Below are 24685 nucleotides of genomic sequence, written 5' to 3' on the forward strand. Positions count from 1 at the left end.
GTGTGTGTGTGTGTGTGTGTGTGTGCGCGTGTTTGTGTGTGGACTTGTCCATTTCTGCACTCTTGGAACGGCAATCGTTAGCGCTCTGGGAAAAGTGCCCTGTCATGGAACACGTTGTTTCTTGTCTCTCTTCCTCTCTCACTCTAATTCCCTACGCTCACCTGCTTTCTGCACTTGGTGTATCCTTTCGTAGACACCGTCTGAGTTCTCCAAGAGCATCCGGCTCGTCTGGATCATCTGAAAAAAAATAAGAGCAAAACCACTTCAGTGCAACGTCATGCTTGTGTGTCGAACAGTTGGTTAAGATAGCAGTGGTTTCCTGTTCTGGGTGTGACGAGCACTGGTGAGAAAAGTAAAAGTAGAGATCCACTCTGTAAAATGTGACTCCAGCAAAGTAAAAGTGTCCCTTTAAACTTTCACTTGAATAAAAGCACAAAAGTATTTGCCTTCAAATGTACTTAAGTATCCCAAATACTATGATTTATTACAGGTATAATGTTCCTATTATCATTTCTGTCACAAGACTCAACTCAGTTTATGTGAAAAGACTTTGTGACTCTCAGCACACCGACTGCGTAAATTAGATCACGTGAGTTGTGGCGAGTTCGAGTCCGGAGTTTCTTCATCATTTATTCCTGTCTAAATGTTCTGCTTGCTGTGGAACTGATGCTGATGTGTGAGCGCCAATCAAAACAAGTTTAAAACAGAGCGAGCGCTCGACCCTGATTGGTAGATCGCTGTGTGTTTGACCAGTTACGTTTTTATCCTCATAAATAAAACTGAATTCGACAATTTAGTTGAGTGAAAAGTACGATATTCGAGTACAGAAACGTGAATAAGCTACTTAAGTACAGTAACGAATTACATTTGATGCCACTGAGCCTGAAATGTCCAGGGTTATAGAGAACAGTGATCAAATCAGGCATGTTTTTCAGTCTGAATGAAACCAGAAAGTGAGATGAGATGCATGGTGCAAAATGCTGCTTTGTTTAAAGAGGCACCACACCCTGTTAATTACCCATAATCCTCCGCATGCTCGATATTAAGAGCTTATTCAGAGAGATGCACTTCAAGCAACCCGATCCAGGGCCAATGGCCGTTTGTCTTCCTGTGGTTATATTATAGTGCTATATTTTAGCATTTCTGTCTGACATTTAAGATGCTTTACGTTTAGAAACTCTAAAACAGAAATAGAGCAGAAATATTCAGCTAATAAATGTCGAATTAAGAAATATTGAAATCCGTCGATGTTTCCATATTTACCTGCAATCCTCTATTATTTACAGAATTCAACTGCCGAAAAAAAACGAACAAAAAACCCCACAATGGTTGGAATAAAAACGGTGACTTGCAGATTAAGTGCCCGTGTTCATACAAAAAAAAAAAAAAAAAAAGTAATCTGGTTTTTTTTCCCATCACAACAATCAAACTGTCACACAGCGGTTTTGGAAACAGTGGTGGCTCATTAGCTGTGAGCCTACAACGAGGAGGTTGCATTATTACTTGATGTAGAAAGATACCAGTGCTGCTCCTGCTCATCTATGAGAACGATGTGTAAGCAAACGGTACACCAGCGGTTTCTAAACTTTAGTACACCACAAACCGGTTTCTTTTTGAAAATATTCTTGCGGACCAGTTGCTGGTGTGTGTGTGCACGTGTGTGTGTGTGTGTGTGCTGTGCTGTGGTGTAGTATAGTTTGGCTGGGTGGCGTTGCTGGTTGTTTATATCCGAGGTGGTAACAAAAAGTTTTGAGACTCGCTCTGTTTACAAGAAAGTACTTTATTTATCTACACACTATCAACCTTCAAAATAGTCGCCTTGACTATACAAGTACTGCAATACAGCGCTCCCAGCGTTCCTGCCACTTCAGGAACGTGTCCTGGAAGTCTTTTTTCAGAGCGTGTCAAGCACATTCTGCGATTTGCGCTGATATTCAAAATGGTGTCTGTAACAAATCCCACTGGTTGCGCGCTGGAAGAAAGAAAGACCAAGCGGAGCTTTTATTTTCCTCCCACGCCACGGCCCACCCACAGTCTTGCGGTTTTGGGACGCCTTTCTCTGGCGCCTGCCCGCGCTCAATTACTGTTCAGCGACCCTTCCACTCGTCTCTGCTTGGAGGCTCTCTTTCTGAGGCTCTTTATTTGCAACGCTGGACTGAAACAGAGCACACTGATATCTTGTGGCGCAATAACTTATGAAAGTCGGTGCTCCCTGTGACTGTGAGTGCAGCCTTTTACTGCCATCTGATACAAAACTAGTCTCGAATTGATTTGATACCACCTCATTTAAGATCAGGCTGTGCCAAATGCAGGGGCTCTTGAAGGGTCATATCTACTTACAATTATCTCATTCATACACTTAAGCAGTTGAGGGTCAAGGGCCTTACTCAAGGGCCCAGCAGTGTTTTCCACCAATCACCAATGTGTTTGAGGTTTGTCTGATTGAATCTGTTTTTTTTATCTGTCAAAAAAGAAAAAAGAAAAGAGCCTAATAAGGTGTTTTAAAATGAGGACCATGCCATTTTGGTAATATGGGGGTGCTCAATGACTTATAAATAAATATTTTTAACGTGTGAATAAATCCAACCCCCCTACAAAAGTTTCACTTTCTATGATATTTAACAATATTTAAATATGTTAAATGTTTGGGATATTCTGTAAAGGTACATAACGGTTCTGATTTCAATTTGTAAATACATTTGTGATTTTCAGTGCATGTGCGCTGTACTTACTCGTTAGCACTAACCCGTTTGTGAGATGTTCCACCACATTAAAAGCAATCGTAAATAGATCAAAATTACAATGCAGTACTAACAGTACCTGGCTGCATCACATCCTCCTGTTGTTGCTCATTATTTTCCTATAACATAATGTACACTTAGGCTTTACTCCTCAGATATACTGTACAGTACCCCACATGACATGTACTATATATTATATTGTAGAATATATTTTCTTTTCTAAGCACTTTTATTAGGATCGAAGCATCTGGCGACACAGATGGTGGCATTATTTTCTCTCCCTTTTGCTGACAAAGCAAGCTTCTTACCCTGGCATGGGAATTACTCAAAAAATGGAAGGCGCGAATTTATGATCGCCGTTAAACTGTGCCCAGGGAGCTTTTTTTCGCCCCTAGTGTTTTTGAACACCTTAGGTGAGACAGAAACTGGAAATATTGTAACACCCAGGCGAAAAAATGAAAATAATATTATTATTAATAATAACAATAATAATCAATCGCGCAGACTATCAATGGTTCATTTACAGCTGGGAAAAGAAAGTGCTTTGTGGTGGCAAGACATTAATTACGGGGCATTAGGTGCTACTGTCCTGAGCAATTAACGTCACTGGAATAAGAAATGGTGCATTAGACAAAACTGGAGCAGGCATTCGTTTCCACTCTGACATGGAGCTTTTTTAACTTCGCTTCATTTAGTGCCAGGGGGGCTGATCTTCAGGTTAGACTAATTGACTTGTACATTCCCAAAGTGGCTAAAAGCATAATAAGGTTGCTTATTAAATAGCAGAACGTCTCTAGCAGAAATAGCAGAAAGAGAGAGAGGAAAGCAGCTGTTCTACAGCATAGGCTCTGCGGCAGCCCATCAAAAGCAAGAGGCTGCTCTCGACGTGTCTCGTGGATCAATCAATGCTACTTTGTCAAGTCTCTGGCGAGGCTACAACGGACCACAGTCGGCCTCTTGATCCGCAAGTTAACCGGCAACGATTGCTCTTGTTTGGCACAGAAAAAAACTGCACGCTATCGGCTCCAAATCCAACAAGACGACAGAAGCGCACACTGTTAACGGTGAGGTTTCGCAACCGAGAACTCCCAACTGCGTCGTTCAACCCGGACTTGATCCTGATTCAAACAGGACCGCAGTCTCCAGATCTGCAGTGTCTGATGTGGTTCCTTCCCAGCAGTCACGCTGGGAGGCCGAGGAGAGCGATGGGCGGCATGGAAGCTGCTCTTAGTCACATTCCACAGCTGCAGCGACAGTCTCGAGGCCGACGTGTCTACTGCGATTAGGTTTCTAATGACTGCAGAAATTACAGCCTTGGTGGCAGGCCCAGCAGTACGCAAAGGGTATTTATAGCACAGGACACTTTAAGCAAGAAGAGGAGGAGATGAAGGAGGAGGGGATGGAAGCATGTCTCTGTAGTTGGTAAACTATAAAAAAGACGACTGGCTTTAAGGTCACACTAATGTGCATATGATTTAACAACTACGCAATAATAAGAAAATGAATCATCTAATTGATTGTAAAATCACGAATTCATCATTCTTCTTAATTAAATTACGAAAGAATGCGGAAAAAAATATATGCCTAGGCACGTCTTACACTGGAGGCCCTGCAAAAAAAAAAAAGGAGAAGTAACGGGTTATGTTTGCAATTGTCGTTTGACCCACAAGTTGGATAAAAGCACAATGCGAGCAGCTCATCCTCAGGGATGTATAAATCTGAATGTTGAAAGCGATGAGCGGTTGCTTTTTTATACTCATGGGTTACGAACAGAGATATTTGCGCTTGATGTCTGACTGGAAATTTTTTTTTAGACTGCTTTTGTATTTATCTCTTTGTTTTGTTTTTTATTTCTAAAGTTGTGGGATTGTTTAGAAATGTACCGTTGGGAGGTGAAAAGCCCATGTTTCCTCAAAAAATGTGTTTTACATTTAACTGGAAGTCTTAATAGCAACTGGGAATCTGTCGGCCTTGTGTCTGGGGAAGTCAATAATCTCATGAGAATGTTTCTCATATTTAGATTTGGTTGATGAAGATACTTAAAAGGGATATAACATACACAATTTCGGCCAATCTCATGTTAATCTTGACCAGACAAACAAGTGATCATTAAAATTCAGTCCATCTCTTAAATTAAAATGGTCACTTTCAATGTGAAAGTGAAATAAATACATTGGTAATGATATTTAGCTAACTATTTAGCAATAAATAGTGTCATATCTATGTATTTAACATTGTACCTGATTGGCATTCCATAGTTTTGATATATTAAGCTTAGCAGTTTAGCATTAATACTGCTCCTTGCCTCTGATCTAGTGCAAAATGAAGTCATATCACTCGTAACTCAGACATCTTAAAACAGACTCTAAACTCTCATATAAGCGAATATGTATTGCTAATCACTAGGAACTATAAATGATTTTCTGTGAAGCTAATACCAAGTCAGAGTTCATCACTGTGAAACATTTCCTTTATTACATCACCTAACTGCTGATAAGTTTGCAATTTGGGTGGCTCAACTGTTTTACTTACAGATTATGTCGAAATTACTGCCGAAATTACAAGAAGAAAAAACACATATATGGACAGTACTGGAACACCTGCATTTTCCAGCCTTTTTCGGTGGTATTACATTTTTCATTCAATTATTAAACTAGGAGACCCAAACCTTTTTCCAGCAAAACAAAGCCCCTGTGCACAAAGCCAGCTTCATGAAAATATGCTTTCCCTGGTAGATCTCCTGCTATAGAGATCCTGCTGAACACCTTTGGGATGAATTGGAACACAACCCCAGGTCTCCTCACCTCAAGTACATCAGTACCTGAATTTACTAACACCCATTTGGCTGAATGAATCTTCACAAATCTCCACAAGCGCACTCCAAAATCTAGTGGAACCTCTTCCCAGAAGAGTGGAAGTTATTAGATTAGATTAGATTAGATTAGAATATATTAGATTAGATTCAACTTTATGTCAGTACACATGTACAAGTACAAGGCAACGAGTTGCAGTGCAAAAACACCAAATGAGGTCTAAATGTAGAATAAGATGTTACAAATACCACATACAAATCTTATGGTGAGGTGTCCACAGATTTTTCTCTTTATAGCATATATACAAATACTTGTGAAGAAGGACATTCATGCCAAATATAAATGGCTTGATGTAGATCTGCATTCCAGGAGCAACTTTGGGACTGGGAACAATACAAAATATGAGGCACTCTGCCTGGATTTCATTTTGCATTTGCTTAAATGCATTATTCAAATGGAAATCACATCCATATATTAGTCCCAACTGTGCATTTGTGATAAATGGATTTAGAGTGCTCTGTTCACATCAAAATTCTACTTAATAATCAAAGTTGATGCCCAAGGCTAGCTTTTTTTTTTTTTTAAGTATGTTGTTGGGCTGTTTAAAAAAAAAGGCTTAGGGCAATGTCTATGGGTTAATTTTGACAGGACTGAAAATGCATCAAGAGTTCCAAGTCTGGGAAGTCCTAAAAGCAATACATAATTGACAAGTCATGCTACGGCTATGCTAATATCCCTCCTTCACATCTCTCCTACCTTCAGCTACCACAAAGCACAAATTCGTTCCCGGCATCTGAAAGGAAGGAGCGATCGATACTGGAGTGGCTCGAATGTTACATTAAATATAAAATCAATCAGTTGCATAACTTATGATCTGAATTCATTACAGGGTTTTCCGCAGGTTTCACCGAGTCAAATTTAAAACCTTCTATGACCTTTTCAAGACCATTACGAATTAAATGTAAGACCTTGTTTGACATAAAAAAAAAAACAACACCACACAAATACGCTGTAAGCAACTGGCCTTAACCGAGTCCTAAATTCAAACCGAGTATCACTAAACTTGCACTTCCCCATCGCTGAAAAATAAAATCTGTTTTATGTTTATGGTACAATTATGGCATTTGGCAGAAGATCTTATCCAGAGTGACTTATATCATTGATGCAGCTGGGATTTGAACTCATGACCTTCAGATCCAACATCCAAAGCCTTAACCACTAAGCTACCACCTCCTCACCTAACCAGCTGCATTATACACTGCCCCGGCATAACATTTATAACATTATGACACTGATTATCGCTTCATCATGAGGCACCTGTTGGGATCCATTAGGCAGCAAGTGAACATTCTGTCCTCAAAGTTGATGTCAGAAGCAGTCAAAATGAGCAATCAGAAGGATTTGAACGAGTTTGATGTCAGAATCTATCAAAAGGGGCTCCAAGGAAGGAACAGTGGTGAACCTGCGACAGGGTCGTGGGCAGCCATGGGCTCATTGATGCACTTGGGGAGCGAAGGCTGGTCCGTGTGATCCGATCCAACAGATAAGCTCCTGTAGCCTCAAACTGCTGAAGAAGTTAACTCTCTTAATGTGCGACGAGGCAGCAAAAATCGTCACCAACATAGGCAGGTGGTCATAATGTTATGCCTAATTGGTCGCTTGAAAGTTAAGCCTGGTCTGGTGTATGCAGCCAGTCACAACAAACACATTTATCTTCTCACGATAACATCTCTACTGAAGATGATGACGATGACATCTTGATTGTGTTCAAGTTTACAGAGGGTTATAGAGTGCATAATGGCTGTACTCTTGTGTAACTACCTCGCTTCCCTCACAAACACTAAGAAAACATTATAAAAAAACAACTGCTGTATTAAACACAAGTAGGTCTAAAACTGGACCTTGGTACAGATTCTAACATCTCGACTTCATTTCGTTCTAAGCGATGTTGTGATTAATGTCCCCCTGCTGCACCAAAATCCAGGTTTACAAGCTGTTCCTGGTTTTAATAACAGCCTATTGAATCTACTCGAACCGAGAATGAAAAACTGATACCCTGGACATGTAATCTGCTCGTTCCAGGGTGCCTGAGGCAAGAGATTCATCCACTGGTGCTTGGTAATTTCAGATCTGCCTGAAATGTCAGGGCCTCTGCGATGACACCGAGAAGAATGAGGAAGTGCTTTTCTGCATAGGCCCTTGAGGTAAATAGGTGTAAATGACCACCTTGCCTGTTTTTTGGTTTCATTCTTTGCAGAATAAAGCTTGTTCTGTGGTTCTGCGGCATCTTTAGATGGCCTTAAAAAGGACTTTGTGTACTTATGTTTTTTAGGCTTCTTGCATTATTAATGGTGGCAGCCTTTTAATGATCTGATGTTAAATCTTAAAAAAAAAAAGGGTATTTCTAGCATGGATGAGTAAAATTAGTATGGATCAATTAACCTGAATCTTTATTCAGTTTCACAAATCACTGCAAGGATCCTCACCATCTCATATGCAGCCATCATCTTCTTCAGAACATCAGGAAGCTGCCCCTGGGCCTCCAAGATGGGGTACTGCTCTTTCAGGTTGAACAACACGAGTGGGTTGTTGTCGGCACCCGTGAGACGAGAAGACAGGGCCAGGATGCACTGTTTCAGATTGGCCACTGCTGACAAACCGCACAGCTCTTTAAACGAAGCTATCGAGTTCTGGGGAAACACACAAAGGCCACGTCACATGGTAAAGAGTTCTGCATGCAAGAGACATGCATTTGATAATAAGACAGTAAAACGACCTGACTGTCCTTATTCTTGATTTTTTTTTGTTGCAATAAGTAAACTCTTGAACATCTTGAACTGTCTGTGAATTAAATGAAAGTAAAAACTACAGCTGCAACAGGAAGTGGTTTCAAGTAGGTTACCTGCAAGATTTCTCAGAGCAAAGCTGTGACTAAACGTAAAAGGAACATACAAAGCTTGCAAACACATTATTTGCGTCAAGAGCAGGGCCAAGTTGTTCCCAATAAATAACAGGAAGCTTGGCAGCAGCCGACTGGACACCTTGGATTTGTTATAGTCTCGAGGCGAGTCAATTGTTTTCACAGGATGCGGAGAGTGTAAACAGCTGTTAAAATTAACCACATGTTTCATGTAAAAACTGTAACAGAATATCAACGAGGTTAAATATAATACCAGGTGCTCATGTTTATTAAAAATGATTAATATTATTAATATAAGAAAATTTAGGTAATTGAGTTGTAGGCACACAATTGTATACAATGTCTTTAGATGTTATAGCATAAAATATTCCCCTTCATTTGAACTAAGAGACCCAAACCTGTTCCAGCTTGACAATGTGCACAAAAGCTAAAAAAGCTAGCTCCAGAAAAAATCCAACTAAGAAATTAATCTTAAAATAAATCTTGGATGCCATTGAATTAGACATATTAGTAGAATAAATATTGATTGTGGTTCACGGTGGAAAGAGAAACTGGCTTCCACATAAATCCAAAGACTTTTACTAGATTCCTACTTCCCTTGCAGCTCATATTTCTTCAAAATTTTATAGCCATCATTTATGAGCTCAGAGCTTGGAGTTGCCCACTGCATCAAAAAAGTAAATGGAAATATTTCCTACCTGCATGTTCTCTCTGAGGTCAGTTCCTTCTCGAAGTGGCTGAATGGCACTCTTAAAGACCTCATCCACCGCCTTGATAAGCAGTATCCTCATGGTGGCGTACTCTCGACTCCGTTTGCCTTTCCGCACAGACAGCCCTCGTTTGTGGGGCTTGCCTCCACCACGTCGGTTGGTTATGGCCACATGGACGAACAACCAGGCATGAGGAAGCGCCTCGCCCGTTAATGATTGAAGGGGAACATGGCGAAAACCTGGCTGTAGACACTCGACTGGAATAGTGTACTGACCAATGAATTCGTCCCCGATGTAGTCGTCATCCAAAACAACAAAGCGTACCATTGCTAACTCGGGAAGGTTAATCTGGAACTCGAAACTCTCGTCAAATAGGGGGTTGTCCCCATTCTGGTGGACAGTTTTAGTCCTTTGTTCTGCACAATCAGCCGGGATGCCGTGGATCTCGACATATATGTAAGGATCTACTACATCCCCTTTGGCACCTGAGCCTTTGGGTTTGGGAAAATTCTGCCCACTGATGATCTTTATGTGAAGAAGTTGTGGCGATACACCGGGCACCGAATCTTTAGTATTTGCGCTGAAATAAGACACATGCTCCCTCATTATGGCTGGACGAAGCACGTAGCCGCAGTTGCCGTTTTGCCTGAACCAGCCAATGTTCAAGTCCATCATCAGACCAGGTGTTTGGTAGTTCATTGCAACTATTTGGCAACCACACTTCCAAAAGTCCTGAGGGTTCATATTGCTTGAGTCGATTCGCATTGGACTAGGGTACACCCGAGCAAGAAACTTTTTATTGTAATTTACAAATTCACCCGGAAAATCGCTAGCACACCTGCTAGCAAACACCTCATTGAACGAGCAAAGCTCCCATTGCTTCTGGCTCTGGAATGCTGTCTGAAAGTCTTTAAACTGAATTGATTTACACAAGGTCACCAGATCAGAGAGTTCTTTGGAAAGCTGGAACTTTTTAGCTTGAGTAACAGTCTGTTGTTCCCCTCCTTCAATGTTCATTCGTTTGGCCATTTCGGCCCCTTCGTCTTCATCAGTCACTTCTCCTTCAGAGCTTGTGCAGGCACTCCCTAGTTTCTTTCCTTTCAAAAGAATCTTGCCTTTCAAGTCAATGGGGGAGGGAAGGTAGCCGTCTTCGGGTTTGGGCGGATCGGTGTGAATTTTGTCGCCAAGGATTTTTTTGAGGTGTTGAAACATTACTTTCTGCTGCTTTAAGGAACAGTGATTCTCCAAACACAGAATCAGAGGGAATTCAGAGGCTGCGAAGGCGTACTTGTTTATAATGTCAATAACACTGCGGAAGACAATCTGCGACGTCATAGTATGACCAGTGTAAATCACTGGCTCATTGTCAGGCCCATCCCAAACATCAAGCTCCACGCTTCTACATCCCATTTTCAGAGCACGGATGTACCCAGTGATGTCGGAGGGACCCTTGAACTGGTCCTCAATTAGGTAAGTATTGTGAGATGAGTTAATGTAATAATGTGATAGCGGCTGGTTCATGTCCTGGCATACTGTCTTTTGTTCCGGATCGAAAATGTGGCAGTCATTGGACATAAGGTAGTTTGTAAATCCATCTAATGACAGCCAGCCTTTAAGCTGCCCTGTTTTGATGGCTCATACCTCTGAATAACCTCTAAGCTTGTGTCTTCACTAACCTGGGCCATGCCTTGTTCTGCCTCTAAAAAAATCATCAGGTCCTTGGTATCAAGAAATTCTTTGTTGCTAGAAAACTGAACGAGCAAGAAATATATTTCTGGCCTTGTGCAAAGGTCATGATAGATCTCAATAAATTCCTCCTTTGTAACATGAGACCCGATTTTGTCTTTTGCTTTATGCAACTCTTTGATTTTAAGTTCTATTTTCACGTTTTTCAGTCCAGGGTTCAATTTTTTGATCAGCTGAACAGCAATGCAAAAACTTATACTTTTGCTGCCACTAACATCAGCCTCATTGAAGAAGTCCCCGAGCCAAGAAAAGCGCAAGTTGTTTTGACTACTTTCAATCATGTTCAGGGTGTGTTTCCCGTAAGATATCAGGTACCTGAGCCCTGTCACCCAAATGTTAGCTACATCAGCTGTGTTTGCGACTAAATCCAGAGACTCGTAGTTCTCTCCGTAAATAATCGAGAATGCGCAGTCTTCGGAAATCTGATCGTAAACACCGTTGGTCCTGAAAGTGTCCGTATTCTTACCAGTTCGCACTTCCTTAATGGATATTACGTCAATTTTTGCTTTATCTGATTCTTTTTTTGATGGCTCCCACCTGAGAGACTGCATGTCTGCATCGAGCAGAAAGTAGCGAAAGTAAACTCTGGAATTGGACCGAACTTTCCTCAACTCGGAACCGTCCACCATGGAGTTAATGCAGTCGCTAGCACTACTGATCTTCTTTTCTGTGGGCATGCTGCTGAACGAGACGGTCTTTTTTCTCTCTTTGCGTTGTCTTGACCCATCCTGTAAAAAGACAGAGTTTACAGTAAGTATAGTTAACTAAAAAAAGAGCTTGCCTTCATATTGATACACATGACAATATTTATTAGCCATTTTTTTCTGCAAACCGTCGAGACTGACAATACAGACTTAAGGAGTTTTGTTATTTCCTCAACAGAATTTCCAACTCTTGCCAAGCTGTACAAAACATTCTCTTTGTCAATAACAGTTCCATCAGCATAGAAAACATTTACGGCATTTGGCAGACGCCCTTATCCAGAGCGACATTTATCTCATTCATACAACTGAGCAGGGATGGGGTTAAGGGCCTTGCTCAGGAAATCAGGAGTGGCAGCTTGGTGTGGTTGGGATTTAATCTCATGACCTTCAGATCCAAAGTCCAATGCCTAAACCACTAAGCTACCACCTCCCAGGTTACATCGACACTATTCCGTAAATTTGAAAACGGCGTTTTTGTCTAAAAACGCTCCACACCCACACTTCCGTTTTCAATGATTTCTTAAAAGTTGCTCATCCACATTGGAATGTCTGAAAACGCTTACCTCAATGTACTGTGCATGAGCAAAAGGTAAGATGAATCGACCTGCATCATTTCCGCCTGCCGTTTATTTACTTAACGAAACGCGGCAATGACTAAAAATGCGTCATCATTTTGGAAAGCCTTCATTTTCACAGTCCACATATCGGCTTTCAAACTGATCCTTTTTGAAAAGCTATTTGGACGGAAAGCCAAAACGGAGAGAAAATTATGCGTGTTCAAACTCAAACGTATTAGTGTGGACATGCTCTTACATGACTATAGGTTTTCATCCAAACTAAGCAGAGACACACCTGATTCCAGCTGCTGAATCAATTCATCAGTTAATGTAGCTCTAATTTATGTAGGATTCTGCTCAGTCCTGTTCACTCCTAAGAAACTACGACCAATCCCATACACTCCAGCACAACATTTTGACCAATCCTATGATGTCCAGGATAAAATTATGACCAACACAGCCCACTTCAGAACAAATTCTTGGCCAATCCTACACACTCCAGCATTAGATCGTTTTCAACTCAGCTGACTCCAGCATAAAATTCTGATCAAATTTTAACCAATCACACACTCTCAGTGTTTATTGTTTGGAAGGCTGTGAGCTCAAATCCCAGCATCACCAAGGTATCACTGCTGGGCTCTTGGGCAAGGCCCTTAATCCTCATGTTGTGTAAATGCAATAATTGTAAGTCGCATAGATAAAGTTGTCTTCCGAATGTCATAAATGTCAATTTAAACAATCCCACAAACTTCTGCAGAAAAAGTCCAATGCCTTCAAATCCTGTACCAAATTGTTCCAGTTCCTGTTTTTTAAGGCGCCTTCCAAAATCATGTTCTAAGAAACTTAGTTGGTTCTGTTTAAAAAAGTAGAAACCAAAATAGTCATCTGAAGTTCCGTGACACTGACAAGTGTAAATCGGTTACTGTATAAAACATATTGTATACACATACTAGTGTGAAAGTATGACTAGTAAGTGGAACCAGCTTTGTTTCTGCCTACTGTAGCTGTAGCATTACATCAACAGCTACATTCTATAGTTTACTGAGCCTTCAAAGAAGAAACGCCAAGCAAACAGAGTCTGTATATAAAAAAAACATGATTCTCCTGATTAGGTAATCCCCCTGCAGTCATAAAACTTCATCTCAGAATTATTCAAATGCTTAAACGAATGAATCAAGTCACAAATATTGCTAATACTGCTAAACTTAAATTCTTTTTTAGGTTCATTATCTAAAGTGTAGAATAGGAATTATATTTCAGTAGATTCAAGCCAGAACAAATACATTTGGCTATGCTTTATACTGTATATGCAATTTATTTCATTGTAATTTACGGCGTGTCTTTTTTCTTTATTTCCTTAATAATTTATGCCGTAGGCTGCCTCAAAAATTTCACTCTGTGTTTTGACAGACATTTCTGGTAAATATGACAATAAACTCTTGAATTGCAGCTTATTCGTTTTAATAAAATATTTTTCTATTCTCTTAATCAACCATGATTTATGACTAAAAAATCTAAATTACTAATCAGAATATTTTCTTGATCCCACAGGGAAATTGTTATAATTATTTAATATATATTAAAAAATGTGTGTGTATATACCAATATTACCTACAATGTATTCATTTCTTTTTGATGAAGAAAATAATTACATGGTGTCATTATTAGTATACATAATTTCAATTATATTAACTGAATTTCTTGATATTATTAGTAATATTAATCAATGCTATTAATATTGATACAAATATTTTATATTTATTATAAACTACTTAAAATAGCTTCACAGATGTAAGTAACTTAATCCTCAAGGACCAAGCTGTGAGTGCTCATAGGAAAGTTAATCTCCCGGGATATGAAGGAAAATAAGGAGGCTCTGAAAGAAGGTTATAATTTAGTTTTCAATCAAATAATCTCCTTTAGGTGGAAATCAGACCTAATGAGATTCTAGAGTGAGGAATGAGTCATAGGATTAGACCTTTCATGGGATTAGACACCTACACACGTTCAAAAAGTCAACATTAAACATTAAGTAAGGACTTCAGCATAGTGTTAATGTTGCATAAAGAGAGGTCAGGTGGATGCAGGTGCATAGCAAAGAGCAGTTCATTCATTTAAATATACACATGCAGTCAAATTGAGGACAAGGTGAGAAAGGCGTGATTGAGATGGTTTGCTCATGTGCAGAGGAGGAATACGGGGTATATGGGTAGAAGAACACTTAAAATGGAGTCACCAGGCAGGAAAAAAAGAGGAAGGCCAAAAAGTAGGTTCATGGATGTGGTGAGTGAAGACATGTAGGAGGACAGAGTGATATGGAGAAGGATAATCAGCTGTGGCAAAAAGAAGATTGAAATCCAAGCCGTATTTCAAAGGCATAAGCAATGAAGTGGTAACTCAGTGGTTAAGATGTTAGTCTTCTGGGCGAAATTCTTCTGTGAGAGTTCAAATCTTCCAACAAGTTGCCCCTGAGCAAAGCTCTTAACCCTCAACTGGCCAGTTGTATAAATGTGATTATTAAAATGCTGTGGATAAGAGTGTCTGCCAGATGCTGATAAATGTAAATATAAGTATAGTCTATAGTACAGTAATTATAGTATATATAACAATAAGTCGTAACATCATAACCAGGGATCATCTGCACATAACTTTTACTTAATGATTAATGCATTTCGTAAGAACTGAGAACCGTTTTGAGATGCAAGTTGTCCAGCTCTAGCAAGAAATTTTTTATTCACATTTCAGAAGAGATGAGCACACATACGTCCTCCACATGCTGCACTATTCATAACCTGACTGACATTTGGTTGCATTTAAAATCCAAATAAACCTTACAAAAAATAGTTTCTATTGTTTCTGTCCCTCTCTTTCATGCAGTGATGTTAGTAGAAGGTCTCCCAAGAGAAAAAGCATAGCCTTGACTTAGTGTCCCTGTCACACTGAGTTATGACTAAAGCATGACGAGTCTCCATCCAGAGCATAAAGACCATTCATCCAGACATGCCCAAAAGCGCGAAGTGATGCGTTTCTCACACACACACCCACACACACGAGCCATACTAAAAGCGCAATTTTGATTCAATACTTCATGCAATCCAGCATCGTTTCTTCATTTTGCACTCGGGCAGTCGTTACACACAACAAAGTGGTAATGTTCATGTTTATTCGTATAGACGTTGTTTACTCTCCGCTGAGGAAAAACGGACTGTAAGTGAATTTTGAAGAAACAAATTAAACCTAAACAGGGGTTGTGTATCCCAAATTCCGACACTAATTATACAAAATAAATAAATGGAATTAAACCTTACCAATATTATATATACCACAATGGCAATACACACCATATGGACAAAAAAAACATGGACACCTGATTCTAAGATTCTTTCGCTAGATAGAAATATTGTAGATAATATGATCGTATGTAAGGTGAAAAAAAAAGCTTTTATATTTGTTACTTGTACTTTACAGCACAGTGAAATTCTGTCTTCGTATATCCCAGAGGAAGCTGGGAGCAGAGCACAGAGTAAGCCATGATAGGGTGGGAGGGCATTGCTTAAGGGCCCCAAAAATGGCAGCTTGGCGACATTGGGGCTTAAAATCCTGACCATGGTCTCAAGCGTTCATTATTGTAATGCATATTTGTATAATTGTTCATTTGAGTTTTCCATTTTTCACTATTTTTTTTTGTAGAAGTAACCGTAAACTCAGCCTTTCTCATGATTACACATGTCAACATATAATCATGTTTGTCAAATTGCACCACTTTTATTTGCCATGTATAATTTAGGACTATAACGGACAATAAAGTTACTGCATTCGTGCACCTCCGGCTGTGGCATTTAATTAGTACAGGGTTTCTGCATATGTACTCAGGTAAGTGTTTATCAACCAAAAGGCTGTACACCGACCTCGAGCAAAACAAGTACGGCTTTGTGAGCGAAAAGTCCTCCATGGTAAGAAGTCACCATCGAAGCCTTGGGCTGTCCATGTGATAGGCTTGAGAATAATAGCCCACAACAAAAGCATGTGTGTTCCAACCCACTTGGCTGAGTGAAAAAGAAGTCTTAACTTCCTGTTAGAAATCACCTTCTGAGATTAGCACAGGGATTAGACGTGTAATCCGAAAGCATCTGATGGCATTTATTAATAGAAAAGGTCTTTGAAAATAATTTGCATTTGCATTGATGAAAATCTTATCTTGTTGTTCTTTTGAGGTAGGCTAAAAAATAGCTAACAAATCTATGTGTGTATGTGTGTGTATAATCATTGTCATGGTCCGACAGCAACCAGTGATTCAGCTCATCCGTTAATTGCTTTTAGCCAAACGCCTCTAGTGACTTCATCTCAGCAACCTCAGATGGCAGTGAAATGAATCTTTATCTCCAGGTGCCCCGGGTTCTGTCAACACAGATACAGCTGACTCAGGTAGACCCATGACCTGGGATTTTTTATTATAGATATGCAAGGACACAAAATTATCCTCCTGCAAAGTTGGTAGAGTAAAAAAAAAAACAGTATGCAGCTATAAAATAGGTTTCTACTCTTTATGCATTTTGTATGCAGTTGGGATCTAATTTCGCTCATGCAATGGGCCTCAATGATCAATCTGGGAGTAAAGATTTTCTATCAATTCTGTTTAGAAAATAATTTTCTCATTGTACTTAGGATCATAAGAGGGAATTGGATAAGTAAATAAAGCCCACTTTGCTGTAATGTACTTTGGGCAGAGTGCAGGGCCCTGGAGAACAGGGAGTTAAGGGCCTTGCTCAAGGGCCCCAAAAGTGACAGTTTGGCAACCAGGGTTTAAACCCCCAACGTTCTGATCAGCAACCCAAAGCCTTAACCACTGAGTTATCATATCCCTATATTTGATAAAAAAAAAAAAAAAAAAAAAGGAATTTGTCTTTTGTCCAAACCAACAGTTTGCCTCAATGTTCTCTTGTTCAAATTCTATGTGGAATTACATATTTCTTATCATATCATATGTTCTCCTTTGAATGATAAAAACATTTCACATAAATATGTTGTATCCTAAATTTAGTTTGCCGATCTCAAAACAAAAACCTAGCATATACAGGGTCGCTCAGCGCTTTTGATTTGACGTCAGTTTCTAAACTCTTTCATTTTTTGTTTCATTCCTAGGTTGGAAATTCTCTAATTCAAATGTAGCCTGCATTTGAATTAAAGGTAGAATATGAGATAGAATGCTGTAATTGGAATGAGAGTTGTGGAGAAAAAGGCTGGCTGGTTCCATAACAGTTATATAATCCCCATTACACCTAAAATCCAAAAGCTTATACAAGCACCTTATTTTTCATCAGAGCAGTCAAAAAAGGCAATGTGTGCCAAACGTGTCAAACCACGGCCGTCTGAGGTAGCATTTTCTCAGATCCGCGTAGATAACGTTTGCTCAGAGCCTGTTTCCAACAAGCTTCATCAGAGGAACTCGGTCAACATTGCACAAATCTCTTCAGAAACTGCTGTTCTACTTTTTTTTTCCCTTCAGAATGGTGTTTTAAATAAATATCAGGCTTGGTGAAACACCTTTTTTTCATCCCTGTGGAAGGAATCCCAATGCAACACAACTTAAGCCTTGTTCGATCAAAATCAGTCGTTGAAAACCGAACCTTCATCTGCAATCTGGGCTGCTGCAGTCTGTCATAAAAGACACTGAAATAGCACGGCGAACATCTGGCCTAGTTTCTTCAAAGAATTCTGATTAAAGTTAAAGGGTGTGTTGAAATCCTCTTTTGGCATGTGTCGAGCAAACCACAAGACAAGCAGCTAACAAATGACAGAGGAAAAATATGAAGGGTTTCAATTTGCAAATACGGCACTGTATAGAAGCAGTAAAGAAAAGATCAAAAACCTTTGACTAGACATGTGACCGGATACTGTGAAGGAAAAAATTTCTTTTAGATAAAGTCGTTTAAAACTTTTCAAAATTTATTCATAAATTACAAAAAAATCATCAGTGGCATCAGGCAAAGTTACTGTTAAACTTCTTCTGTCCTGAAAACTTTTTATCACACAGCACTGACACAGGAGATGTCTTTCTAAGATGTTGAACTCATATTTTCTCACAGAAAACTTCACCTCATGAACATTTATAAAAAATTTTATGTTCCTATAGAATCTACCCTCAAAAAGTAAATAGATACCCAAACATAAAATCCATATGCGCTTTTTAATCATCCCATTCCACATTTAGTCCCGATTTGCACTTATAATAACCTACAGTCTTCTGGAAAGATGTTACACTAGATTTTGTAGGTACAAGGGTGTTAGTAAATTCAGATCAAGGTGAGGTGCAGTCAGCATTCCAAATCATCCCAAAGGTTTTTCAATAGAGCTGACAGTCTATAGAAAGAGATCTTCTACTCCAACCAATAACCAAAAGTTAGCTTTGTGCACAGGTGCATTGTCATGTTGGAATGGGTTTGGGTCCCCAGATTTAAGTGGTGGGAAAATCCAGGTACAATTGCTCCCAAATGTGTGGTAACAGATCGGAAAAAGAACCACATATGGTGGGAAAAGACGAGTGTCCCAATACTTTTGTTCATATAATGTATGAGATATTAGAATAAACACGTTTTTCTTTTAGTATTATGTCAAAATTAACACGAAACATGTTCACTGACCCACTCAGTTACCACACCATTCATTTTTTTATTTTTGTCCTGTATTTTTTACACAAATTAGCAGAAACTCCCTTTCAGAGCAACTTTCCTAAATAATCTAAATAGAAAAAAAAAAAGATCCTGAGAATTCTATAAAACCTTTAGTTCAGCAAAAATAGTTTGTATCTCGGACGTTTTTTATAATTCAAACAATAAAATTTTTGAAATCATTGTTAAACAATGGACCTTCACTTGCGGCCATGTATTTGGAAGCAGTGTTGGTTCCTCATTAGGAGTCCTCCTTAGGATTTCCTCTCATGGCGTCTAAAGAAAGCCTTTGTGTCTCTGGGCTCAAGAAACAATGCTGTAAAACCAGCCTATGGTTCTCACAGCAATTTCATTATTAACAAAAAGGCTATTTCTGTACGTTTACATAAGCGCTGCATTTGGGAACGGATTACACGCGTGATTTCGTTACTAGCCAAGTGAACACAATCTCCTGCTTTGTAAACAGCCCTAGCGTAAAGATTGCCTCAAGTCTGCGTTCTGATAGAAGAATATACCCCATTTTACTTTTAGTTTTTTCAATTAAATGCAGCTCTGAGGAAAAATCTATAAATAAACCATGTATTGGAAAAACACTGTATATTCATTATAAAATCAATGCAAAAAATCCAGAAATATGAATAGACAAAATATGAGTTGATATCAAATCAATGTGTAAGAAATTAATAATAATTACAATTACGGATGAAAAAAAATCACTTAAAATAATTATTAGGCAACAAATGAGTTCATATAAAATCAAATGTAACATTAATGAATTTTATAATTATTATGATTACGGATTTAAAATACCAATTCAAATCTAATAATAAATAAATTGTGATGTTATACACATTTTGAAAATGAGACTCCAGTCTCTAACTTTAGACCTCAGTTGAAAAAAAGTTTGTTCATTATTTTCCTAATTTATTCCTTAAATAAATCATTTAAACATTGTGGTAACATTCTGATAACATTGTGATAACGTTCAGGTTTATTGTGTGTAAAATTCAACATGTGCAATAGTGATATTATTTCAGTTTTACATTAAGGTCAAATTGAGAAAAACAACAGCATGTTAACAACCGTCGCATGGACAGCACAACAGGAAGTGGTAAAACACACAAACAATGAAGCGAATCCGGGGTATTTGAGCTACCGGGGTTGTTTTAACAAGAAATAGAGTGGTAAAATTGCGTAGTGTGTGTAGAGCGTGCAAAACACCATAATGTTTGGTTGGAAAAGTCAGGTGTTCTAATACTTTTGTCCTTTTAGTGTAAGTTTTCCAATTGTGCCGAGAAAGTGACCAGGATTTGGTAGATTTGTTCTTAAGAGAAGACACCGGGTACTTCATTGCGTTGGGCCATTTTCTCCTCTTGATGATGAGCTTAATTTTCTACCATTGTGCCTTTAATGGTTTGGTAATTCACTTATTCTCTTCCACTGATTGATACCTTTAAATAATAAGATCCCATTCCTGCTTTGTAAATTCTTCCACAATTTTGAAATTGCACAGAGAGTCTTTGGATGTGCTACAGTAGAATCAGAACTAGGAGATCCGAACCTCTTCCAGCATGACAGTGCACCTGCAGACAAAGCCAGCTCCATAATGATATTCCTACATGGGATGGAGTGAAAGATCTTCTGCTATAAAGTACTGACCTCTCCCCTATTAGACACCTTTCGGATGCTCTACAAGCTCCCCACAAATCTCCACAAGCACTTTCCAAAATCTAGTTGAACATCTTCTCAGAAGAGTGGAGTTTATTATAATGTCAAATAGGGAATAAATGTGGAATGGGATGTTTAAAAAGCACATGCCAGGTGTCCAAAAACTAAAACACAATAGCCATAGCATATAGAGCTTTTTGTTTCCACATCACTGCATTGAGTCTGATTTTTATTTTAGCTGGTAATGAAGCCGGAGTTAAGAGGAAATTGTGGTGAGAAACCTGTGTAGCTTGACCCTGTGTCACATGGCCTACTTATCGGGTTTGCTGGTAATTTAGATTAGATTAGATTAAATTAGATTAGATTTGATTAGATTCAACTTTAATGTCATTGTGCAGTGTACAAGTGCAAAGTATGAGGTACAGGTCCAGCTCAATGCTGTTGCCTAAGAATAGGGTACAAGTTACAAATGTGACATTAACCTCAGAAGGGCATTATTTGGAATGAGGTTTGTGTATCAGTGGTGGACGAAGTACACAAATCATGTACGTGAGTAAAAGTAGTGATAAACTCCAGTAAAAGTGCTCACTTGAGTAAAAGTACTAAAGTCTTTGCCTGCAAATATTCTTAAGTATCCAAAGTCCTATGATTTATTATGGCTATAATGTTCCTATTATCATTTTTGTCATAAGACTCTTTACTTAATCAACTCATTTTTTGACTCTAATGTGACTCTCAGCACACCGCTCTATTAATAGAATGATATAAATTATTCAAACACTGATTGATATTAAAATGATCATGAGCCCAAAACCTGATTTTCAACTACTATATCTCAGTAGTACAGATACGTGCAAAAAGGCAACATGAGGTAAAGTGTTGTAATTTGTGCAACACTAAGACGATTTGCGACAATAACAGGCAGCAACAGTAACAGACATCGTAGGAAACAATGTAAGTAACAGTATGGAATCGTTTGAATGTACAGTGTGGTCTTTTTGAGTAGTGTTAAGTAGTGTTTTTGACTTAGTGGCTGGGATTGAGAGGTTTAATCTTGGGACTTTTTCAAAATGAACTGCCTTAAATATTCGGCTAACTGCTAAGTTATTTTGGCTCATTTTCATGTTTGGTGTTTCCTGGCTTCTTCTTTTTCTCAACCAAAAAAACTCCCAAATTTCACATTGAATTGAGATGAATTTCCAAGCAAAATAAGAAAGCACCTTGTATAATGTTGCACGCAAACCCAGGGTGGTGGGAGGGGGGCATGGCGGATGTTGTGTCATCAAACCCATCAACAGCTGAACACAGCATGACAAAAAAAGCCAGTGGGTACTGGGAACGCAGGGAACACTGATGAGAGACCATTTCTAAAATTCCTAATGGATCGAGAGTTGTTTTTTTTCCGGCTCGCTGCAAAGTCCATTGAGGAATTCACATGGGACTAGTGTCTATCTGCCTCTAATGTCCACTGGGCATCCGTAATCACACTAAAGTGCATCGAATGTGCATCTAGAGCATGGGTATAAGAGATAAAGGCATCAATTACACCAGGACAACGTCATGCATTTGTTTTTCTAGAGAAGCTGCTTGTTTTCAAACCGGGTTTCTGCAGGTTCCACCAAGTCAAATGTAAGACCTTTTTCAGGGCAGCAAAAATAAAATTTAAGACCTATATCAGGACATCATCTTTTTCAAGCTGAGTATTGATAAACTCGCACTTCCGCATAGCTGAAAAATAAAATCCATTTTAGGTTTGTGGTACAATCTGAGAAAGATTTGTGATAATTACAGAAGGCTGATTGGCTGTTGCATGTTGGTGATATTAAGTGCATCAGTACGTATCTCGTTAGGTTATATAAGGTTGAACAGCAGTTACTGAGGCCTCATATGCACTGTAAGTTCTTACAAAAAAAGAGAAAAATCCTTCTCACTCCCATGAGGAATGTTAACCTGGGTACTGATGAACATGTCCAGCTGCCTTGGACGCACCTGAGCCGAAAGAGGGGGTTCTCTAGAGGCTCATAATGCGCCTAAAGTGCACTAGTATCCGCTCCAAATTGGGTCCTGCTCTGGGCAGAAGTAGCTCATTAAATCTAGGAGGACGCCGAGTCTAGAGCTGAGAGCATTGGCCAGTGACTGGCACAGCACTAAGCATCGCAGCTTCTCTCTCCCACAGAGTAACTCGAAATGTAACACCGCAGCTTGCATAAGCTTCTCTTCACAATCTCTGCAAATGCATCGCCTTCGAAGTGCAGATTTAATGAATTTCCACTGCACTACTGATGAATGCAAAAAACACCTGTTGTTGTTCTGGAAACAATTTTGACTATTTGTTTATTCATCATACAGTAAAGTGTGTGCTTTTTTTCCCCCTGAATGTTTTCTCTCTAATTTAGTCCTGGCCAGTTTCCACCCACGAGTCAGCGACGATGCTGAACTGGAGCTAGCACGAGCGTAATCCCAGACACGTGAAGTCAGCCAAGCGCATCATTTCAAACTGCTGCTCGGGTTGTGCAACATATCAGAGTGCTAAAAACTGTAAAAACAATTGAGTTCGTTCTTTTTATAATTATTATGATGCCCCGGTTGAGTTTTACATCACAATAAGTTGCTATGACATCATATTTTCATAAAAAACTAAACTTGCTAATTAGGTAGATTTTACAAGGCAGCTCTTTCAGACCTTCATCACATCTTGTCATTTTACGGTTTTTAGCAACGGCCTTTAATTTTTACCCGGCGGGGAAAAAAAAGAACACTATGTTTCATTAACCTAAAATCACCGCATGGATGGGTTTATTATTAGTGGCGTGTGAGTCGAGGCTGAAAATGAAATCCCTGTTAGACCTGAACATCGCAGGTTTTCATTAAGCCCGAGTTCCTAGGGCGTGAGATCCTAATGAAATAAAATAACGCGTGGTCCAGAGATTTAATCAGATCTAATCATTCTCTTGCGTCCCCTGCTCTACAACCGAACGGAAAGAAAGTAGAACCACATGGGTGGTACCGGGGGTGGTACCTGGGGGGGCGAACAGGAAAATCTAAGAATAAAACGAGCTCAACATGACGTTTTAATGTCACTTTGCATCAAATCAAATCAAACATCGCCATCATATTTACTTACAGGAAGCTGAACACAAGGGGACTTTGTGTCAACATAACCGTGGTGCACAGTTTCGCCAAATGACTTTATTTCTTGCTTGTCATTCGTCAAAACAAAAACAGCAAATGGAAAAAAACACGATGTTCACGGCTGTACATTATTTATTGAGGGAAAGAAAAAGGGTCGTTCAGGAAGCGCTCCCAGTGCGGTTCGGTTTTAACTGAAGGCTGTTTATGCGGTTTAACCACAGAGTTTTATCTGCTAAGTGGCAGCAAGAAATTAATTTACCATCATGACATCTTTGACAAGACATACTGTGTAAAATATGGCTAGGTTATTAAAATGGAAGCTCAAAATTGGTTGCTCCTGGATTGTAGGGATGAAGGGTCCAAATACGGCTCAAACACGTGGCTCCCGGGATACAGGAGGAAACAGTGTGGAATTGCAAAAAAACACCAAACGGTTGACATGCCATAAAAATACACAGCACTTCCAGAAATGTATATTTGCTAATGATAAACGACAGTGAAGGATGAACCATTTAACCTACATGCACATATAGAGACAAATTTAATCTCCAGCATCAAGCTTGTCACGTGTTTTCTGTGTAAAAAAAAAAAAAATTCCTGACATATCTGAAATGCTTAAACAGCAACAAATGTGTGACACAAAAATAGATTTAGTAAAAAGAACCTGTAATATAAGTGAAATACTTACATTTTTAGGAACACTATACACTATACAACTTTCCAACCAATCAAGTGGCATAGATATGTCAAGAGATTCAATGAAATCTCTGCAAAACAAGATTTTTCACAGTTTCTGGCGAGGGGGAAAAAAAACAGTGGTTCTGTGAGCTAAAATGCCTCGTTGATTAGAAAGACTATAGGAGAACGTCCGGACTGGTTTAAATAATCACTCTATAAAGACGTGGTGAGCAGAAAAGCATCTCAGCCACCAAAGTATGTCGTAACTGATGGATGGAATGCAAAAGTAGAAAAGTATATATCTCCAACTAGCCAAGAGCAGGACTCTGAGGTCTTGCCAGTTGAAGA

The 24685-nt window shown here is 39.1% G+C and overlaps 1 protein-coding gene across 1 annotated transcript in view; it reads right to left on the reverse strand.

The window, feature by feature from the left end:
* Positions 1-24685, reverse strand: part of LOC124375280 (inactive phospholipase C-like protein 2) — a 47158-nt gene that overhangs the window by 10495 nt on the left and 11978 nt on the right. The window contains 4 exon segments of the mRNA XM_046833418.1: positions 162-237; positions 8041-8244; positions 9173-10800; positions 10803-11658. Of these exon segments, the coding sequence (XP_046689374.1) occupies positions 162-237; positions 8041-8244; positions 9173-10800; positions 10803-11658 (2764 nt within the window).

The sequence above is a fragment of the Silurus meridionalis genome, chromosome 21 (genome assembly GCF_014805685.1).
Source record: "Silurus meridionalis isolate SWU-2019-XX chromosome 21, ASM1480568v1, whole genome shotgun sequence".
NCBI lineage: Eukaryota > Metazoa > Chordata > Actinopteri > Siluriformes > Siluridae > Silurus > Silurus meridionalis.